General features: G+C 35.3%; 1 protein-coding gene across 6 annotated transcripts in view; it reads right to left on the bottom strand.

Moving 5' to 3' along the window:
- LOC148948453 (membrane-associated guanylate kinase, WW and PDZ domain-containing protein 1-like) overlaps window positions 1–23566 on the bottom strand; it is a 163814-nt gene that overhangs the window by 111571 nt on the left and 28677 nt on the right. For 2 of the 6 annotated variants that reach the window (XM_089094375.1, XM_089094374.1), the window contains exons 2-3: window positions 6474–6683; window positions 1954–2521 (exon numbers count right to left, since the gene is read on the bottom strand). The exons of 2 other annotated variants lie outside the window; for them this stretch is intronic. In XM_089094375.1, coding sequence (XP_088950501.1) covers window positions 1954–2485 — 532 coding nt within the window. In that variant the 5' untranslated portion in view covers window positions 2486–2521; window positions 6474–6683. The remainder of the gene's footprint in view (window positions 1–1953; window positions 2522–6473; window positions 6684–23566) is intronic. 2 more of the 6 variants (XM_089094378.1, XM_089094376.1) reach the window with 1 other exon arrangement.

The raw sequence follows: 23566 nt of genomic DNA, 5'->3' as shown, positions 1-23566 counted from the left end.
ATTTGAGACGAAATATGGACATATTTTGGCTAAAAATGACATAATTTTGGATACTGAGGGGACATATTTATGGACCGAAAAGTTGGCAACCCTGTACAAGAGTTGCAAGGTATAGTAGAGAAGAAAAATCTCCTACACCTCAGTGATAGTTACATTTCTACGCAGTTAGGATCAACTCTGGTATGAAAAGCATACAACATTAAACCAAAACCACTTTCTTTTTTCATAGTAGATACACAATCCGATAGTATCAGATATCAAACCACGAATGTTTTGGCAGAGCATTCAAAATTCTTATGTGTGCTCAGGTTTCCTCGTTGGAAATTCTGTATTTAGGAATTTGATTGCCACAGAAATAAGCTATAAATTATCATACAACAAATCTAGAAAATTGGCAGGATGTCTTTGGAAGTCAGTCCAATCAATTAACCACTAATATGATTCACAATTATGAGACTTACAAGGTCGATACTGGAAAAGCTACTAGTAATTCCACATTTAATTACATGTTCTTGTTTCTTTTATAATGCATCTTAGAAATAACTAGAACATGAGTCATGGTGTAAATACAGTTTATTATAAGCTAATGTAACTTGTGTGCATAAATATGGGTTTTGGTTTTATTTATAGACGCTGGTGCTAAGTCAATATTCTCTATATTGTGTATGTCAGTAAATACAGTTGTTTTTTTTTTATCAGAAGTTTTTTTTGTCTTTAATTCTCTAGTTTACTCCTCCAGCGTGCATTCTTTTTTCTTGTATGTGCAGAGGGAACAAATAAATTACGCTTACTATTATTAATACCACATGCATTACATTACATGTCATTTCAGCATTAAGAAAATACAATATAAAAATTAATACAATAATCTGTAAGTCAAAAATCGATGAAATATAAAAACTAATGAGGTATTACGTCCCCAAACCCTTGAAATATTAGCACAATCCTCACCCATTGTGTTTTTACATGATCTACACATCAAATAAGCTTAAAATTTGACTTAATTGTGTTTATAAGAAACAAGCAGAAATTATACAATTTTCTAAGAAAAGTAGGCCCTTCAAAACAAGCAGGAATACAATTAGCAGGTATTTACTATGATTCCACGTTTTAAATATAATTCTCCGATTTTATCATTTTACACCCCCCCCCCCACAACAAAAAACAACAAAAAAAGACATAGAATTCCTATGCTTTCACCTCCTTCAAAGGACTGAAAACCCCAAAAGCAAATTTTGCACTATGATCAATTTCCTTTACACAAAAACTCCATAACTGCACAGGTGTAGCCAGAATTTTTGATCGGGTTGGGTATATTTTTAGGGGAGAGGTTTACAAAAAAATAAAAATAAATAAAAACGCACCCAAATTTGTTTATATGAATTTTTGTTATATTTTACGAGTCAAACAAAAATTTCGGGAGGTTCAAATCACCTACCCCCCCCTCCACTCTGGATATAGCCTTGCATAACTGAAACATTTGAAACAACTCTTACTTAACCATTCGGCAGCACTGGTTTGAGGTGATCAGCTAACCAGTTCCACCTTTGCGATAAAGTGGGAACTGAGTAGGCAAGGCTTGGCCCTCCTAATATCCAAGAAATGGTTGAAGGTTTTGTAAAATACTTCAAGTATTGGAACGACTTCCAGGGCCGTGATTTAGGCCTAGAATCCTATCCATAGTGGCACATGACGTAACGTCATAAGAATGCTTGAAATGACGTCCGCAGTAGAACTTATGCAACAAAAAAAGTTGGGGGACATGAAAAGCACATGGATTAAAATAAGTCTCCCAAGAGTTACCTCAAACGTGAAATGTTTAGCCCTTTTAGTCATCGAGGGACAATAAGCAAGCTCTTAAAGAAAGATGAAGTTCAGATTCCATTAAACCAAAAAAGCACATAAATCCCGACACAACACAACACCCAGACCAGTCGCAATACGCAACCTCACCTTCTAATGCACCATTAGCATCGCCTTTGAATGTCGTCCACGTTGGTGTTTCCCTTCTCAGCAGCTCACGGTTGGCAATTAATACCGATCTCCCATTTCTCCTCCGGATTGTAGCATACTGATATGACTCTAAGGGATCAGACACCACTGGTGGAACTTCAATAAAATAGGAGCCTTGGTCAGTTACCCATTGGAAAATCTCTGGTGAAGGGCTGGGAGACATCAAATCTCCAGAACTTTTCCATTTCTTAGGAGATGCAAATCTTTTTGCCAGCTCTTTTACAACAGATTTCCATGCATTTACCTGCGCTTCTGAAATTCTATCCTTCTGCTGGCTCTTTGGTAAATTATTCTGCGGCAAAGGTATAAATTCTGTCTCAAATTCAGACGCCGTTGAATATGCACTTAGAAGAGAATGCACATCACATGCTGCCACACCATTCTTTATGTCATCTTCAGTAAAATACCGGAAGCTGTTCGAAGATTCAGTTCTCAAAGTATCATCATCATTATTATTCGGCACAAACACCATTATTGCATTCTACTTCTTCATACATTAGTAAAATCACTGGAAAAGTAATACGAGGCAAAGGACAAATTATTGATTAGAAGCCTGTAAAGGACTGTAGATGACAACTTCTCTAGAATTAATCTCTTCATATTATTCCGAAAATGCATAATTAATTTGACTATTAAAAAATAAACTTGTGAGACTTCACAGGTCTCGCCATGAAATAACACTTATGTTTTATTGTAGTAAAATTTGAGGGAAAGATAAATTATCATAATAAATGAAAGGACTCTTCTAGTTACATCAGAAACGCCATTATAGTTTGAACAAAGCCCTATCTTAAAAGAATTTATAATATACAGCTTTTTTGTAAGGTTTAGTCTTAGGAGGGGATGAAGATGGTCTTGCCTCGGCCCCACTGACTCTACCCCGAATACATATTCTTTGGATTCAATCCCACCAAATTTCATAATGATCACTTCCCATGAACACAAATTGTTTCTTTATTAATAATCAATTAGTCAAACCAAATAACTAATTAATCCCATTCAATCTTTAAATAAGAGAAACATGTCACCCAACTCTCCCAGGAAAATGGGATATCCATTTTGAGTTGCTCAAAAATACTGCCAGAGAAGGGTGTAGCATTTGCCAGTAACTCAAATGGATCGAAATCTTGTGAATGAGGTAAGATGAAAATTTATTCATATTTGAAGAAAAAAAAATATGATCAGACAAAAGCAGAAAAACATGTTATTTTCCTATTTTGTCTGAAAACAAAATTATTTTTTTACTGAATTTTTGGGTCATTAAAAGTCCAGAAGCAGAAAAAACTGCCGCAGATTATTTCAGAAGTAGCGAAAAAATTACTACTATTTCGCAAAAGCACTAGGAACTACAGTCACAAAATTATTTATCACTGAATTAGAAAGCAAATACAAAATCGATTAATCTTACGTCGTGTAGAACTGGGGGAGAATTTGGCTTCTTTCTGCCCAAAGAATTGAAACTTTGGAATAGCAAATATTTTAAAAAGAACTATATTTTACAGACTATCAACGCTCAGCCTCCGATTCTCACGGTCTTAATAAACTTGTATTTCATAATAAATTCGGCAAGAAAATTAAAAAGTTAACTTAATTGCTTCAGGGACTTATTCTCCTTTTTCAGATTGTGTGTTTTTTTTTCAACATTCATAAGAACTGTAAATACCTATACAACAGGAATTGGGCGAATTACTTAGAGAAAGGAGCAAGGCACACTTTCCTTACGAAAATTCTAACTTTTTATGTTATCGTTTGAAACGTAGGACATGACCATGCCTTTCTGAACAAACTGAAAATTGAAAAAAAAAACTCTAACCAAGAAAAGGTGGATGCATCCTAAGAAAAATTAAATGAATGTTTTTGTTTATTATAAATATAACTCTTTCTCTATCATTCATTATCATAATTGCTTTGATTCTATTGGAGCCGGTCTAATTTTTGCAGTGATCAGAATAACTATTTGTAAATCACTAAAACCTTTCCCTCTCTATCTCTCTCGACCTCTTTTTTTCTTATTCGTTAGTATTTAAACAGTATCTGCACCTTCCCCCACCCTTTATAGGCATGGCTGTAGAGTTGGAGTCATGGAATCGGAGTTTTAGTACATTTATGGTAAATGGAGTCGGTACGATGAAAATGTCTAGAGTCGGAGTGGGAGTCCGTAAAAAAATCTGCTTAAAAGGAGCTTTAAAACAGGACTGTGGAGTTGACGTCGAAGTTTTAGTAATTTTTGCTGAATGGAGTCGGAGTAGGAGTCAGTATACTGAACATGTCTGCAGTTGGAGTCAGTTATAACTTATAACCTGACTCCATAGCCCTGCTTACAGGCAATGGAGCCATTGCAGGGAGCAGTATCTCAAAATTATTGCCTGATTTTCGTTTTATTTGTTAAAATTAAAGAAACTTGCTTCTTCTATTGTTCTTCTTTTTTTCTTGTCCCTTCTAAATAATGTATAAATCCAAACAAAACAAAACGAAGTTACATATGTCGCTTTTGTATCATGTCCTGATCTCGGATTACAAAACTTTAGTGTTCTTTTCTATAACTGCTTAGCAGCTCATCTGAGCAACAAAACGTACACCCCTTTGATAGCAAAAAACATACTTTGCCCACAGGGAAATATCATTGGATTTAAGCTTTGGGAGAGGGTAGTGGGTCTCGAAAAATTGAAATTTTATGCCACAGGCTACGAATTTTTGCAAGGGGGGGTCCTTGGGACCAATCTCAGAGGATGATGGGATCCTAAAACCGATGTCCCTTTTTTGGTAGACATATGGCAATCTAACAATGCAATCTTAATCGCTAGTTTGAAACAAACAGGCGCAGCAGGTAAAACACTATTTATTAAAAAACAGTTAATATTTATTAGCTTAATCTATGCCGGTACCACCTCTGGATCATCATGCTCTTTTGCCTTGTGGGTTTTCTAAATGTGGTCAAAAGGGTAAGTGGCCTTTGATTATACTGAGTTTAGCATTGTTTAGCCAATACAACTAATCAAATACTTCAGATATTCACGATCATTAATTTGAATTACGTAAAATTTTATACAACTAGATTTTGTTTTCATTTACGTACGTCCAAATTCGGTCTTTCTACAAAACTAACGCACGCATCGATAAAGTCTCCATAAGTATTCTATAGCCTCTAGTTTTCTATTTTATTTGGAGATTTCTGGTGACTCCCAAGTTGTCAATAGGTAAGCCATGTCCTAAAACGAGGCAGATTACTGCTTGGCCACCGATTTCACTTTGTCCGCCGACAGGCGAGCATTCACTTTGATTTTATACTTGCATCAGGGCTTAAAAATTTACCAATAGTTAATTTACCAATTATAATTAGTTTTATATTGTATATGCCAATTTCGTTAATTATAAATCAATTTGATAATAGTTAATTTGTTAATGGTCAGTAGTATACATATAAAAAAAAACAGCTGTTCTGAATTTCGCACTGACAGCTGAATTTTATTCTGACTTCGATTCGTTTTCTATTTTGCTTCAAAAATGAAAAATTAGCCAAAAGTTAATTTTGTTAATTATAACTAATTTCATATCAATGATTCTATATAATAAAACGTAATTTTATTAAACACAAAATAATTTTATAACAGTTAATTCGCCAATAGTCAACAGTCAAAAAAAAGTTTCCAATAGGTGAGCTATGTTCCAAACAAGTCAAATTTCGCTCCAGAGGCCGAATTTCCAGTCCACCCAATGAAAAAGTAAGTGACTTCACGCAGGCGAATATTTGGTTCGTTTTCTGTTATGTATCAGAGTCCGAAAATTCACCTTTAGTTAATAACATTAATTATAATTTTTTCGTACAATATGTTTCAATTTCATCTTTTATAGATTGCTTTATATTAGTTAGCTTGTCAATAGTCAATAGTACAAAAAAAAGTTACCGAAGCTAAGTCTTGAAACGAGTCCAAATTCCCTATAAATTTAAATTATGAATTTTCTACGAGCCTAATGTGATGAATTTACTAAATTTTTTTCTCATTCTCTTGACAAAAAAAAATAAAATAAAATAAGCAATGCCAAGATTTAACTGAAATGCAGGATGCTAATTTAAAGGAAAATATCAATGAAAAGAAATAAAAATTGTTTTCCAGAGGAGCCTGTATATTTCACTAAACTTTGAAAGAAGAGAAGGGGCGGATAAGCACATCCACTGCCATGAAATAATCTTCTTTTGCGAATCAGTTCTTTCCTATAATACATTCTAGTCATTTCATGAAAGAGATGAAGACCCCTCTCCCCTCTTCTTAGAAGGACGTTTGACAACAATTTTAGTTATTTAATTTAGTAAAACAAAGAAAAGAGATAACTACGAAAGGCTAAATTAAAACAATGTGAAGAGCAGAAATAATTCAAATTAACTGCTTTATAATTAATAAATGTATAGTTAACAATGAATTAATAAGCTAATTAACAATTCAAATACGCTATTAACCTACCTCGAAAAATTTCACTTCGGTGATATCCACCACTTCGTTCAAATTCCGTAAATTCTTTAGCACTTAAAAAAACGTAGTCTTTTCCGCCTCGGCTTCGTGACAACTCGCTAGTAACTGGCACAACGTTCTGATAAACGTTGTCAGATAATGTTCTAGGTAAACACTGCCCTTCAGCTTTTTGAAGTCTTTTTCGAGCTGTCGATGAAGGACCTAGAATAAAGCAAGAATACAGCTCAGGTGTTCAAATCTCATTTGATGCAAGGATAGTCAAATACAACAAATAATTATGGTTATAAATCAAACTTCTATTCAATTGGTGACATTTTAAAATCAGTGTTGCCAGTTCAATAAAACATAAGGACGGAGGGCAAGGATTTTTTTTTCACTTTCTTTCCTTAATGGAGACACAAAAAAGGGACATATCTCAAAATATCAAAAAAGTAAAGCCCAAAAAAGTGCCAAATATCAAAATACAAATAAAAGAAATTTTTAAATCTAGGGGGGCAATCAAAGGAGGGGGTCGGATACAAGGCTCCCCGAGATCCTGAATTTTTTAATTTCTGGGTACTTCTTATCCAAACTATCAAAATAAGTGCTATTATTGCCCCCCTCCAAAAAAAAAACTATCCTGTGTAGGTGCGTACATAGATGATATCTAATGTTTACCCGATTTCGTTTAAAAAGAATTATAGGATATTTAAAGATCATTTTACGAGAAAGCGGGAAACAAAAATGATAATAGGACATTTTTTGTCTATAAACCAATTATGAACACTTATATTTCTCTTGACAATTTGATTCATACATCCTTGACAACTGGATTCTGTGACAGTTGCCAGAAGCTGTTTTAAATTTCAAGGCTGGATAAATTTGATTCAAAAAACTTATAAGAGATCGTTACGAGGTGCCTATAACCGAATCGACCACATAGGCCATGCGATTGACTGAAAAACGCCAAACTAAGCTAATGCCCTAACTAAAAACGGACTCACTGTCATGTCGTTGTTTAAACAGCTGCAAGCGGGAAAACGGTTGTAACTCCCTTAATAAGATGTATTTTATTAAGATTTATTTATATGTTATTAGCAAAGGTATGCTTTTTCGCTGGAGCATATGGATGAGTAGGAAGACAAGTCTAAGAACTAAGATTATGATGCTAAAAGCCGCGGTAACAACAATTTTTAAAGCGTTGTTCGACTTAAAATTGAAGAACATGACTACGCTGGATATTTTCTGGAGCAATTATTAAGAGCAGTTTTATGCACTCGCAGCATCTGCATATCAAACAAGAGGCTGTACTTTTTTGTGCTTGTGAATGGTCTTTCTTTTGCATTGTTCGTTTTTACTTCGGTCAATTCTCTGGTTCGATGAGGTTTACTTCTTAGCTTAGTCTTTTTCCTTTTATATAAACGTTTGTCCCACCTTAATTCTTATATTAGCGTTGAGGAGGCTTAGCAGAAGTCTTTGCCGAAATATCTGCTTTGTCCTTTCGATTTTATTTTCAATAAGAAAAATTGTTAGGAATAAATTGTAAGAAAAATAAGAAAACTATAATTCAATAAAAATTAAGATTGTCAGGTCCACAATGACTAGCGATAGGTTGCCGAAACCTCACTGGGGTTAGAAAAAAGGGTACTGGTGCATTATACCTAAGACACGAGAGAAGTCAAGTTTGTTTAATGCTAATGAAATAAAATTGGATGAATATATAATAATTTAGAAAAATTTTTGGGCTATATATTTGCCCTTTAGAGGCGAGGGGGGAGGTAAAGCATATCATATATTAAATACGTAACCTAACTTAGGTAGTTCCTCCCCCAAAAAAAAAAAGTTTAAATATTGTAAATTCAATGAGAAACCACGCTTTGCGATCAATTTAGATAGCAAATTAGAAGCACCCGTTTGATGGGTCTCCATGTCTGCATTTTTGGACAGTCTATAGCGCTGTGTTAGGTATAATACACCAGTACCGAAAAAAAAACAGTATATTTGTGTATGCGTTAAAAAGAGCCTAAAAGGCAAAACCAAAGGAAGCGGATCTACATAGGATGAAGAAATCAGTAAAGCTTTGAATAGGTTGGGATAGAGGAGCTTGCATAGTTGTTTGGGTTTCGGGCAACTTATTGCTGTGATGAATCAATTGCAATAGCTACATAAGAACGTCATTAAGAACTGTGAAATTAACTACGTGGAAAAGTGTCACATTCTCTTTTCCAGATTTTAACAGTGACAAAAAATGCGGTTTTTCAATGGTCACCTCTACAAAAATTGGGCCCGTGATAAAACACATTAGTACTCATTTTGGAAGGTGCTAAACCACATCTGTGCGGATAAACTGGAGAATCTCCATCACAAAATACGTACATTAAGTTCTAAGTTGTTCCCTTTAACGATCCCTCTTGTTTTTTCTATTTACGTTACTCTGCTCTTTTGTCTTTCTTTTGAATACATTCCGTAATTTTACAATGAAACTAAGCAATTGAGAACATAATTGCCTTAAGAAGAGACCTGCAAAATTTTGGCAGGGGTATTTATTATATGAAATCTAGATAGAAAAATAATTACAGACCAGTTCTTGTCTTTTATGCATTTATGAATACGATATGCATTTATGTATCCTTGTGTTCCTGAGAATTCTAGTATCCTCAACAATGTGAATTATCGTATTTGGCAAAAGCCTATTTCAAGGTGAAAGCGGAACAAAAAACTTTTCCCAGGAAAACTAAAGTCAAAACAGGCTTCTCAAGAAACGATGGCAAGTCATTCAGGAGTTCCTCATGGGAACAATTAAGAGAATCTAAATTAAGATTATGCAAAAGTACAAAAATAAAATGTAAATATAAAAATGTCTACATTCATAATACCAATATTAAACGACTCGAATATTTTTGACCCGAAAAGTGAAAATTTTCGCACTGAGTCTATCAATCTGTCTCACACATGGGCACAACATACAAATCCTATTACGCTGCGTTCAAAAAAAGTATAACACCGGATCCTGTGTAAAATTAAATTCTTTGAAGATTCGAAAGAGAAAAATTGTAAAAAAGCATATTATTTATCACTATTGGAAAATAATTTCTATCTTCAGGCCCAGGACTCGGTGACATTGACAAAGGCACATTATCTCGCATATATAATCTAAATCAATCAAGTCCACTTTTCACATCATAGGCAGCGCAATCGCGCTGCCTAAGTAAAGAACGATGTTGGCACAATGTATTTTTTTTCTTCCATAACAGGGCACTTCGTATCGAAGGAGTTGTCGTAGAAACTGGAAAAGGGCTAATTTGATTGGAAATTGAAACGGTTAGTGCCCTTGTTAATAGTCGAAAGTGATTGGAAGGCAAATAACACCTCTTCGATGCCGACGAACACCATTTCCCAGAAAACATCCAATAAAAATTTTGAGATAGCCATTTTGTTCAGCGTAGTTATTTCCAGATTGAAGTTATGTTATTGAGGAGGACACTCCCCTACAGTCCTCAGAGCAAGGGTTTTAGGTTATGCCCTGGCGGCACATAAGAACGATGTTGGCACGATGTATTATTTATATTTTTTCCCCCTTTAGATCAGGGCACTTTGTATCAAAGAAGTTGTCGTAGAAGCTTCGAAAAGGGCTCATTCAATTGGAAATTGGAGTGGCTTGTGCCCTTTTTAATAGTCGAAAGTTATTGGAAGGCAAATAACACCCCTTCTATGCCCACCATTTCCCGAAACACATCCAATCAAATTTTGAGACAGCCATTTTGCTCAGCGTAGTTGATTTCCAGATGGAAATTGTGTTTTTGAGGAGGACATTCCCCCACAGCCCTCAGGGCAAAGTTGTAATTATACCCTGGGGGCATATAAGGTTTTTATAGAAAGCGTTGTCGTAGAAACTTCAAAAAAGGCTCATTCGATTGAAAATTCAATGGCCTAGTGCCTTTTTTAATAGTCGAAAGTAATTGGAGGGCAACTAACCCCCGTCTCACGCCCACCTTTTCCCCAAACACTTCTAATCCAAATTTTGAGATAGCCGTTTTGTTCAACGTAGTTGAAAGTTCTGGAAATTAGGTCTTTGAGGATCACAACCCCCCCCCCCATATTCCTCAGGGCAAGGGTTGTAAGTTATACCCTGGGGGCATAAAAGGTTTTTTATAGAACGCGTTGTCGTAGAAACTTCAAAAAAGGCTCATTCGATTGGAAATTGAAACGGCAAGTGCCCTTTTTAATAGTCAAAAGTGATTGGAAGGCAACAAACTCACCTTCCATGCCCACCATTTCCCCAAACACATCCAATAAAAATTTTGAGATAACCATTTTGTTCAACGTAGTTGAAAGTTCTGGAACTTATACCTTTGAGCAGAACGTTCCGCCCCACAGTCTTCAGGACAATGGTTATAAGTTATGCCCTATGGGGCATATAAGGTTTTCATTGAAAGCTTCGTCGTAGAAACTTGAAAAAGGGCTCATTCGATTGGAAATTGAAAGGGCTAGAGCCATTCTGAATAGTCAAAAGTGATTGAATGGCAACTAACCCCTCTCACGCCCACCATTTATCCAAACACATCCAATCAAAATTTTGAGATAGTCATTTTGTTCAACGTAGTTGTAAGTTCTGGAAGTTAGGTCTTTGAAGATGACAACCACTCCCCCTGAGAGCAAGGGTTACAAGTTATGCCCTGGGGGCATATAAGGTTTTTATAGAAAGCGTTGTCGTTTCCAAAAGGGCTCATTCGAATGGAAACCGAAAGGCCTAGTGCCCATTTTAATAGTCGAAACTCCAAAAAGGACTCATTTGATTGGAAATTCGAAGGGCTAGTGCCCTTTTTCATAGTTGAAAGTGATTGGAGGACAACTAACCCCCCTCCCACGCCCCCTTTTCCCCAAACACATAAAAACACAATTTTTAGATAGCCATTTTGTTCAACGCAGTTGAAAGTTTTGGAAATTAGGTCTTTAAGGATGAAAACCCTCCCCCCATAACCCTCAGGGCAAAGGTTGTAAGTTATGCCTTGGGGGCATATAAGGTTTTTATAGAAAGCGTTGTCGTAGAAACTTCAAAAATGGTTTATTCGATTGGAAATTGAAATGGAAATTGAATTAAAAATGGCTTATTCGATTGAAATTGAAATGGAAATTGAATCAAAAAGGGCTCATTCGTTTTGAAATTGAAACAGGTAAAGCCCTTTTTCATAGTCGAAAGTGATTGAAGAGCAACTAACCCCCCTCTTACGGCCACCATTTTCCCAAAACACATCCAATCAAAATTTTGAGATATTCATTTTGTTCGACGTAGTTGAAAGTTCTGGAAATTAGGTCTTTGAGGATGACGCCCCCGCCACAACTCTCAGGGTAAAGGTTGTAAGTTATGCCCTGGGGGCACATAAGACTTTTATAGAAAGTTTTGTCGTAGAAACTTCAAAAGGGCTCATTTGACTGGAGATTGAAAGGGGTAATGCCCTTTTTAATAGTCGAAAGTGATTGAAGGGCAACTACCCCCCCCCCTCTCCCACACCCACCATTTCCCCAAACACATCCAATCAAAATTTTGAGATAGCCGTTTTGTTTAACGTAGGCTAGTTGAAAGTTCTGGAAATTATGTCTTTGAGGATGACAACCCCCTCCCAGCCCTTAGGGAAAGGGTTGTAAGTTATACCCTGGCGCCATATAAGGTGTTTATAGAAAGCGTTATCGTAGAAACTCAAAAAGGGTTCATTCGATTGGAAATTGAAAGCGCTAGTGCCCTTTTTAATTGTCGAAAGTGATTGGAAGGCTTGACATTTTTATAACAAAGATCGATCCGGGTACAATGTTTTTTTTTTGTTTTTTTTTTTAGACCAGGGCACTTCATATCGAAGGAGTTGTCGTAGGAACTTCAAAAAGGGCTCATTTGATTGAAAATAGAAAGGATTAATATCCTTTTTAATAGTCAAAAGTGATTGGAGTGCAACCAGTCCCCCTCCCACGCCCACCAACCCGTTATGTTTAAAAACTAAATGTTGCCTTAAGATAAAATCAAAATGCACTCTGTTAATGCTAATTCCCAATAAGGCATCTCAGCAGTATCCCAAGAACAACTGAGGGTATTATGTTCAAACTTTCGGGGCTACTTCTGCTCTTAAAATTTAACCAAATCAAAATAGCGTAAGTATATCCAAGTTATAAAGGAAAGTAAACAGTTTTTTTGCGAATGGTATTAATTTTTTCAGTTCATGTCAGCTAGAAGAGATCTGAAACTAATTTACATACTACCATTTGTGTCCAAAATTTTGTAAGGGTGAATGTTTTTAGATATAACAGGAAATATTTCTCCAACATGCAAACAGCAGGTCAGACTGTAATCTTTAAAAAAAGAATATATTTAAAGTATTATTTTCTTTTTCCCTGAAAAGACTATGTCAATATAAAAAGAACAGAAATTAATTTAAAAAAAAACTTTTTCCACAAAATAAATTTTTCAAAGAAAAGTAAAGAACTCCATTAAACCAAAAATGAGCAAAAAATAAAATAAATAATCTACCAAGCGTGAAACTACCACAAATCAGCATCGAGAAATAAATGAAACCTAAAACGAACTGAAATTACAATAACCGAGTGAAGCTTAAAACGAGCAGAAATTAACATGAGTAGGACTCAAAACCCCTATGCCTTCCCAACGCCGGAACATAATTTGCATTTTACTGAAAAAAATACCAATGAATGTGCGTTGTCAGTTTAATATACATATACTGATATTTATTAATCAAAATGTTAATATTATTTGATTTATTAAAGTTATGAAAGTAAAAACATATATATTTTTTCAGTAAAGTGCAAATTATGTTCTGGTCTTGGGAAGGCATAGGGGTTTTGAGCCATACTCATGTTAATTTCTGCTCGTTTTGGGTTTCATTTATTTATCGGTGCTGATTAGTGGTAGTTTCACGCTTGGTAGATTATTTATTTTATTTTTTGCTCATTTTTGGTTTAATGGAGTTCTTTACTTTTCTTTGAAACTTATTTTGTGGAAAAAGTTTTTTTTATTAATTTTCGTAAAAAAGACAAATATTTATTAACCATCAAATACGAAATTCCTTTTTAGAAAAAAAAGGTACTTGGGCATTATCCAGAACACACTCAAGAAGTTTGCTCTGTTAGATCTGAGAAAAACCAGTTTGTCTGTCTGAAATAAGTTATAATTAGCTTAGTCTTAGTAAAAAAAAAACTATGATTTAAGTTATATTAGAATTAAATATTTAATATATAGATGTGATTAGGTTAGGTATTTAAGATAATACGTTCTGGACGGCCTGTTTTCCATAGTTCTCTGTTGTAGTTGCAAGTACCAAAAGTAGTCAAATTTACTAAACCGTATTTATCTTGATAATTTTTGACACCATGCCTTTCTACTTAAAAATAAAATGCAAATATAGAGATATATAAATAATAGATAAAAATAAGTCAAAATTAAACTAAAATTCCTGTATTTTGGTTTATTTTTAACTGCTTAAATTATTGTCGTTTTGTGTATTCTCTCCACTAAAACACAAAAGCAAACATTCAAAAACGCTAGGTATCTTTTTCATCAGATTGGATGTGTTTGGGGAAATGGTGGGCGTGGAAGGGGTGTTAGTTACCCTCCAATTCCTTTTGACCCTTAAAAGGGCACTAGAACTCTCGATTTCCAATCATGAGCCCCCTTTGAAGTTTACACGACGACCCCTTCCATATGAAGTGCATCTGGAAAAAAATAATAATAATAATAAATAATAATAATAAAACATTGGAGCCGTATGACCTTTACTATAGGCAACGCTATCTCTGATTCTCTCCACTAAAACACAAAAGCAAACATTCAAAAACGCTAGGTATCTTTTTCATCAGATTGGGTGTGTTTGGGGAAATGGTGGGCGTGGAAAGGGTGTTAGTTGCCTTTCAATCACTTTTGACCCTTAAAAAGGGCACTAGAACGCTCGACTTTCAGTCGAGTAATCCTTTTTTGATAGTTATCACGAAGACTTGTTCCATTTGAAGTGTTTCTGGAAAAAAAAATAATAATAAATAAATAATAAAACATTGGAGCCGTATGACCTTTACTAATGGCAACGCTATAGCGTTGCCTCTGATTCTCTCCACTAAAACACAAAAGCAAACATTCAAAAACGCCAGGTATCTTTTTCATCAGATAAACGTTTTATAAAAATTAAAAACCTTCAATGCATTTTTTTTATTATTCTCGGTTGCTCACTAATGAACTAAATTTATTTATCTTCTGAAAGCTTAACATACTCAATATTTTGCTCTCCTGATAATTAATTTTATATTGATGATTAAACAGTTAATATATCTCTGATCAAAATAGTCACACAAAATAAAACTAATTGGTTCTATTGCTTCATCTTTTAAGTTCAGAGACTTAAGTACTCTATTCTAAGTATCTAATTTTCGTAATTGTGAACTTTGATGTCTCATAATCAGATAAGGTCTTGGAAGGATAAGTGAAGCTGAATCTAACTTTTTGAAAATCAATCAACAATGAGTGTCTTCAAGCTTCCTTGAAGGATTCATTTAAGTGTTTGGCTCTCCACATTTTCAGAGCAATTTCTGTCCGCTTTTAATTTTAACATTGCCCTTGACTTTTATTTGAAAAAAGTGAATTTTTCCTTATTTAATTACTTTGAAAAGTAAATGCAGGTAAAAACAAAAAAGGAAAATGTGGGAATTTTCTTAATTGAAAAAGATGTTAAAGAAGGATGGTGCACACATCTTTTATTTGGGTGTTAACAATACCAGCGCACAAGACAAAATAAAGAGGGACCGCACCCCAGCGAAAAATAGTCACCTGACAATATAATTCACGTGCGAAACCCCTCCCCCTGCAGGAAAAAGCATCAACCCCTCTCTACTATGGATCGACCTATGTGCAACTGTGGTGACAGTCATGAACTATAAGTCTATTTGAGAAACATTATTGAAAAAAAATATATAAATGACAAAATTGGGCAGGGAGGACAAAGGCTGGTTGAAAAGAAACAAACAAGTTTTTACCGGGGTATTGACAAAGGATGTTTTATATCTTTCACACCAAACATAGCGCCTTTCAAAATAAAACCCCGAATCGAAATCCTGTATACATTCTGCACGGTAGTGTAGGTTTTAGTATATATATATATAGTTAGACGAAGAACCAATTCAGTGTACGGGATCGATCCTTATGGGTAATCTTCCTGAAGGGAAGGGGGTCAAGACACAAAAAAATTGCAACTCGGTGCCACTATTTTTCTAAGGAGGGGCCATTCAAGCTAATCAGTGACTAAGAGTATTTTTAAGAGCATTCATTTATGTTCAGTGTCATGCCCCCTCCCCCCCCCCAACCTACAGACACGTGGAATTGTACATGTTTGCAGGTGAAATCATTTCGTATATGAATAATTTAAAGGGTAATTTCAATTTCGATGTGGCAAAAATGGCAAATACTAAAAAAGCAATTTCAATTCCGCTTACTTGGATACAAACAGACGAACAATTTACCTGTATAACAACTAAATAAACTCATCAACAGTACAGTATAATGTAAAACCGGTCCAGTGTTAATGTGACGAGAATCATCAATTTGAAAATGAAATTATGCTCTTTTATCTATATCCTACTCATAAAATAATGATTTGTTACTGTATAAGTACCGTTCAACCCTTGTAGAATAGATACTAAATTCAATTCATTATTTCTGCAAATTCTGTTTCGGTAATAGTGGCAATAAAATGAAACAAAATTAGCACGCTAAACACTTCATTTTAATTAGAATGCCACAAAAAAGTTATTTCTTCGTCAAAATTTCATGACTCTTTCTACATGTTGTTAAAACAAACAAAAACTAGTATCTTTGTCATTTTAAACTAACTCATTCGAGATCAGGAATAAACCCAAAAAGTTCAGTTTAGTTCAAATTAATGAATTAAAGCTCCCCCCACCTTGACGGCAATCCACACAGCACATGCCAAATGTTCTACAACCTTTTGAAAACATTTAAACTACAAACCAGTCAAGAAAGAGAACTGACATAACAGCCCTCAAGTTCAGCAGACACTAATAGGACTTCTTATACTTTCTAGGGAACTTGCCTCATTAAAGGAAGCCAAAGCAATGAGGAAGATTTTCTAAATTAACAAATTGCTCCCGCTTGATTTATAAGAATTGCATGTAAATACGCAATATAACGTCCATACAGGGGCGAGTACATAGATCTTAACCCAATACGAATGTGTGTGTGGGGGGGGGGAGAGGGAGAAGACATAAAAGTGCACAAGTTATACACATTAACTATGTATTGTTATACATCCGTGTAAATTTTAAGATAAAGCGCGTCCAGTTTGAATTATACAGATACTATGCCTGAGGAAAAGCTGACAACACTGGGATAAGAGCATGACGACCCTAAATAGGACTTTGGTCCATATAAGATATCACTCCACAATTATAGACAACATAGTAAGGGAAGGCCAGTTTTATTAAGAAAGCCTCATTCCAAACCATTCTTTACTTTCTTCATTTTATTAGGGGTGACGTTAGTTTTAGTCAACTAAACAAAAATAGCGAAACTTTTTTCTGTTTTCAGAGGCAACAGTACAGCGTTGCCTATAGGCAACGCAGCGTTGCCAAAAGGCCATACGGCTCCAATGTTTTATTTTTTCCAGAGGCACTTCATATGGAAGGGGTCGTCGTATAAACTTCAAAGGGGGCTCATTCGATTGGAAATTGAGTTCTAGTGCCCTATTTAAGGGCCAAAAGTGATTGCAAGGCAACTAAGACCCCTTCCACGCCCACCAATTCCCCAAACCCATCCAATAAAAATTTTGAGAAAGCTATTTTGCTCAATGTAGTTAATTTCCAGACGGAAATTATGTTTTTGGGAAGGAAACTCCCCCCACAGAGTTCAAGGTCCGAGTGGCACGTTATGCACTTGGGGTGTATAAGGTTTTTAGAGAATGCTTTGTCATTGAAACTTCAAAAAGGGCCCATCCGATTGGAAATTCAAATGGCTAGGGCCCTTTTTAGTAGTCGAAAGTGATTGGATGGCAACTAACACTCCTTCCGCACCCACCATTTTCCCAAACACATCCAATCAAAAGCTTGAGACACCCATTTTGTTCAACGTAGTTGAAAGCTCTGGAAATTATATCTTTGAGCAAGACACTCCCCCAACAGTATTCAGGGCAAGGGTTATAAGTTATGCCCTGGGGGCATATATGGTTCTTATGGAAGGAATACTCGTATAAACTTCAGAGAAGGTTCATTTGATTGGATATTGAAAGTTCTAGTTCACTTTTCGAAAGTGATTGGAAGGCAACTAACACTCCTTCCGCACCCACCATTTTCCCAAACACATCCAATCAAAAGCTTGAGACACCCATTTTGTTCAACGTAGTTGAAAGCTCTGGAAATTATATCTTTGAGCATGATACTCCCCCAACATTATTCAGGGCAAGGGTTATAAGTTATGCCCTGGGGGCATATATGGTTCTTATGGAAGGAATACTCGTATAAACTTCAGAGAAGGTTCATTTGATTGGATATTGAAAGTTCTAGTTCACTTTTTAAGCGTCAAAAGATATCTGAGGGTAACGAGCCCCCCCCCCCCCAAGCTCTTTTTTCCAAATGCATCCGATAAAAATTTTAAGATAGCCATTTAGTAAAAAATGGTTCAAAGATCATATAACAAAAACTCCGGTGTCGCCACAACCACCAAGGCGCGGGGGCAGGCGTTTTAAGTTATGCCCTGAGGGCATATATGGTTCTTATGGAAGGGGTGTTCGTATAAACTTCAAAGAGGGCTCATTTGATTTGAAATTATAAGTTCTAGTTCACTTTTTAAGAGTCTAAAGAGATTGGAGGGCACCTAGCCCCTCTCCCCTTCCATGCCCTTTCTCCTCAAGCTCGTCCGATAAGAACTTTGAGATAAACATTTTTTAAAAAATAGTTCAAAGACCATATAACGAAAACTCCGGGACCGAAATCGCCCCCCAGGGACTGAGGGTTGACGTTTACCGCCATGCCCTTGTGGAATATATAGTTCTTATGCAAACAATGCTTGTAAAAACTTGCGCGATGACTCATTTGATTGGAAATTGAAATTTCTAGTTCAGTTTTTGAAAGTCAAAAGCGATTGGAGGGCAACTACCCCCCCCCCTCACGCCTTTTTTTCCAAACTCATCTGATGAAAATTTGGAGATACATATTTTGTTAAAAAAAAATTCAAAGGTCGGATAAGAAAAACTCCGGTGTCAATACAACCCCCCAGAGCCCGGGGGAAGGTATTCTAAATTATTCCCTAAAGACATGTATGGTTCTTATGAAAAGGATGTTCGTATAAACTTCATAGAGGACTCATTTGATTGGAAATTGAAAGTTCTAGTTCACTTTTTAAGAGTCTAGAGATTTAAGGGCAACTAACCCCCCCCCCCACGCCCTTTTTTCCCAAACACATCCGCTACAAATTTTCAGGTAGCCAATTTTTTGAAAATTGTTCAAAAATTAGATAACAAAAACTCCGGTGTCAACACAAACCCCCAGGGCCCGGGGGGTAGGCGTTGTAAGTGTTGTCCTGGGGGCATATATGGTTCTTATGAAGGGATGCTCGTATAAACTTGAGAGGGGACTCATTTGATTGGAAATTGAAAATCCTAGTTCACTTTTTAAGATCCAAAAGATATCCGAGGGCAACTAGCCCCCCTCCCCATACGCCCTTTTCTCCCAAACCCATCCGATATAAATTTTTAGATAGCCATTTTATTAAAAAATGTTCAAACATAAGATAATAAGAACTCCGAGGTTGACACAAACCCAATTTTGTAACTTTGATACAAGTTTTGATACTTTGATGAACATTTGATTTTTTTTGTAAGTTTGATTTTGAAATAATGAATTTTTAAAAACTTTGAAACTTTTTGCAATCAAAAACGAAAAAAAAAATAATTAAAAAAAAACTCCGAAAAAAAAGTTTTTCAAAGAAAAGTAAAGGTCATTTTAAACTTAAGCTCAGCAGATACAAATACCTGTTAAAATTCAAACTCAAAACGACCAGAAATTACTATTAAAGAATAAATGAAACCCAAAACGAACAGAAATTAAATAAACAATCATAGCAAAAACATACAACAAGTAATAATATAAATCAATAAATAGATCTTAAAGCGAGTAATGCTTAGATTGAATATGAAAATGAAGCTTAAAACGAACAGAAATTAATCAAACAATCCATGCAAACAAACATACAAAAGATATTAATGTAAATGAATAAATAAATCTTAAAACGAGTGAAACTTAAATTGAATTTGCAAATCAATCTTGAAACGAACAAAAATCACCACAAACTAGAGTTTGGGTATCGCCTCCTTCTCTCACTGTAAAAGTCTAAAACCTACTGCGTCATTGGATCTTTACTGAAAACTAATTTTATTACAAATATTTTCTTTTGTTTTGTAAAATTTTACAAAACAAAAGAAAATTATAGTAAAATTGTGAAAAATGAAATTATGTAAAAAATTATAGTAAAATTTTGAACTGATGAGCTTTCAGCAATTGATGTCATTATACATTAAATATTCAGTTTAATTTATTAGTTCTTTCTAAAGTTGTTCAATATAGTTTCACTACAAACAAGAGTTTGGGTACTGCCCCCTTCCTTAACTGTAAATAAAAACCAAAAAAAAAACACATTTTTTGCTATGATTGTTTATTTAATTTCTGTTCGTTTTGGGTTTCATTTATTCTTTAATAGTAATTTCTGGTCGTTTTGAGTTTGAATTTTAACAGGTATTTGTATATACTGAGCTTAAGTTTAAAATGGCCTTTACTTTTTTTTGAAAAACTTATTTTTCGGAAGGTTTTTTTTTAATTAATATTAAGAAATGATTCCTTCTGTCAACAAAATTTTGTCAAAATTTGTTTGAAACAAAGTTTCCATTTGACTCGGTCCGATTAGTATCGTTATGAGCATAAAGAATCTATTACCAGAGGATCAAGCTTCGCTCCGTGAAAAGAAATACAGCTTGTTTAATCTCTGTCCAAAACAAATGTAGTTTCATTTTATTTTAATCGGAAACATTTTCTGCATATTTATGCATGTCTTTTTTAAATATTTAGCAGACAGTGATCTTTAGTAAAATTTATTGTAACTATTCCAAGTATTTATGAATTCATTCATAGGAAAAATGTTTTTAGAAAATTAAAGCCCAATTAAATTTAAAATTAATATTAGTATACCAATTAAAATATAGTGTCGTTTTTTAATACAGATAAATAAATAAAAATAAATTCCTATACTTGTTGTTCGTTTAATAAGATAAGATTCATTTATGAATAAATTATACACCTTCGTTTACTCCAGGTATTTTTTTAACAAAGGGAAGAATTAAAATCATGAAGAATTCACTTTTACTACATTGATTCTAGTCTATGCAGTACATCCCAGACAAAAATATTTGCTGGGCTGAAAGTGACAAATTTCAAAAAGTGCAGGAGGGTTCTAGATATTATGGACTATACCCCGCGCTAGCTTCAGAATGAACTCGTTTTGCTGAAATATCTAAGCAAGCATATAAGATAACTCTTTTTCTAAGCGTAAGAGTTCTAGATTGATGTCGCTTTTTTCACATTCCTGGGTTTTTGTACTTGAGTAAAAGTTTTATTTGGCGGTTTTAAATATGCAACAGTCCGACAATAGAAGTAAATTCTAGTTTCTCAAAAAAAATTTAATTAAAAAAAAAATAATAAAAAAATAGGCCGTCTAAACTATCGATCCATCAAATGCATTCAATGCTAGCTTATTGGGAAATATGACCGGGGCTCTACTGAACAGAATTTGATTTATTTTGATCATTTATACACCAAAAAATTAAATTTTCAGGGCTCATCCAAAACAAAACGGTTGAACATAGGGTAAATACAGGGTTTGTCCGGAAAGTAATAGGACTAATTTTCTTTCGCCACGGTTGTACTTCGGAGCGTGCGCGCTCCGACTGGATTCGGTAGAGGGCTTTTCTAGCAAACAAACGAGCTGCTGGGCAGTTGTCTCCGAGCACCTTGAGAGTCAGAACAGGGATTATTGCGTGACATATTTTCTGTGAGTGATGCAAGCCGAAAATGCAGCGTTTGTTAGAGCAGAGGTACGCGATCAAATCATGTGTGAATTCGGAAAATCTGCGACAGAGACGTTTGACATAATCAAGCAGGCTTACCCAGATGTTGCTTTAGCAAGAAGTGAAGTGTTTCGGTGGCACCAGGCCTTTTTAGAGGGCCGGGAAGAGGTCGCCGATGCAGACGTGCTGGAAGACCGTCGACTTCGATAAAAACGGACAATGTGACTCGTGTGCGCAAAGTTTTGAATCCAGACCGTCAACTAAGTATTTGTTTAATTGCCCAGATGTTAAATTTTCCAAAATCTGTCGTTTATGACATTGTGACGGTACATTTGTACATGCGCAAGGTGTTCGCGAAGATGGTACCAAAAGTGCTCACTGACGACCAGAAATTGCGGCGAATGGAAGTGTGCCAAGAAAATTTGAATATGTGTGAAAGAGAACCCCAATTTTTGAATAACGTAATCACATGTGACGACTGCTGAATCTTTGAGTATGATCCTTAGACAAAGAGGCAATCTTCCGAGTGGCACACATCGGCGTCTCCTCGCCCAAAAAAGGCAAGAATGAACAAATCCAAAGTGAAAACGATGCTCATTGTCTTTCTTGACGTCAAAGGCATCGGCCACAATGAATGTGTTCATCCTGGACAAACCGCCAACGTCAAGTTTTATGCTGAAGTGCTCAAGAGACTCAAACAAAGGGTCAATCGGGTCCGACAAGACATCGCAGCCGACTGGAAGCTGCACCGCGACAACGCCCCGGCTCACACCGCTTTTTTCGTAACAGCTACCTGACCAAGGCTGGCATCCCGACGCTTCCGCAACCACCCTACAGCCCAGATGTGCCCCCCCCCCCAACTTTTTCTTGTTTCCTCGCCTGAAAAGGCCGTTGAAAGTCAAATATTTTGAGGCGACAGAGGGGAACCAAGCAGCATGCACTGCGGCTCTCAAGGCTATTTCGGAGAATGCATACCGCGACGCCTTCAATGCTTGGAAATCGCGCTGGCAGTGCTGCATTGACGCAAAAGGAGCCTATTTTGAAAGTTTTTAAAGAATTGTAACGATTGGCTCAATAAATGCTTTTAAATCGACTCAGACGTATTACTTTCTGGACAAACCCTGTAAAACAGAGAAATTCTTCATTCAACAGTAATAAAATTACTTTAAATTCACGAAGAATAACAAATATCAAACAAGGAAAAAAATAATAATAAAAATATTTAAAAAGCGCAGGATTGGAGAAAAAACTACAGATACGTTCTACTGAAGGGTCATACCACACCGACGAATTAAATAAACTTAGATTAAACCTAATATCCTCCAACAAAACAAAATAGCAGGTTAATTAATTTACATTAATTCTTCACAATAATTGTTTTACTTACCGTCAAAACAACTTCAAAGAAAACCTCCTAGAGAAAAGCCCCATAACCACTCACAAAGCTGTAGGCGCTCATTCTTCTCATATTATTCTTTAAACTTGAAATCCTATTAAATGAAACAAAAACAAATCCTAAGAAGCAGTGTACCATTCCTAATTCAATCTCATATTAGGAAGATAGGAAATCCCGTTCTTTGTATATACTCATAACTTCAAAAAATGGGATTAAGGATGTAAAGGTCTAAAGTAGCAATGAAAAAAAAAAAAAAAAAAAAAAAAAGTAACATCCTTCAGGCAAATCCTTTATCTCGGTCCCTGTTAAATAGAGGCTCCAAAACATGGGCGTAGGCAGGATTTACAGAGAGGAGGACAATGACACAGTAGTTTTTTTTTCAGGGAGAAAACCAGGCAAAGGAATGTTTCCATTTTGGCCACCTATTCTACTAACTTTAATCTTACTTGGGTTTGAGCTAAATAATGATACTTGCGGGAAAGTTAGAAGTTTTATGTCTTTTATGTTTATGACTGTAAATGTATTTTTTTTCAAAATTATTTAAAATTCTTATGGTAACAAAAGCTACGTTTTCTGAACTAACACCTAAAACAGAT

This window comes from Artemia sp. Qi Xiang Cuo, chromosome 9 (genome assembly GCF_049724085.1).
Source record: "Artemia sp. Qi Xiang Cuo chromosome 9, ASM4972408v1, whole genome shotgun sequence".
Lineage (NCBI taxonomy): Eukaryota > Metazoa > Arthropoda > Branchiopoda > Anostraca > Artemiidae > Artemia > Artemia sp. Qi Xiang Cuo.
The sequence above is the reverse complement of the archived record's forward strand: the minus strand, read 5'-3'. Positions and strand labels throughout refer to the sequence as shown.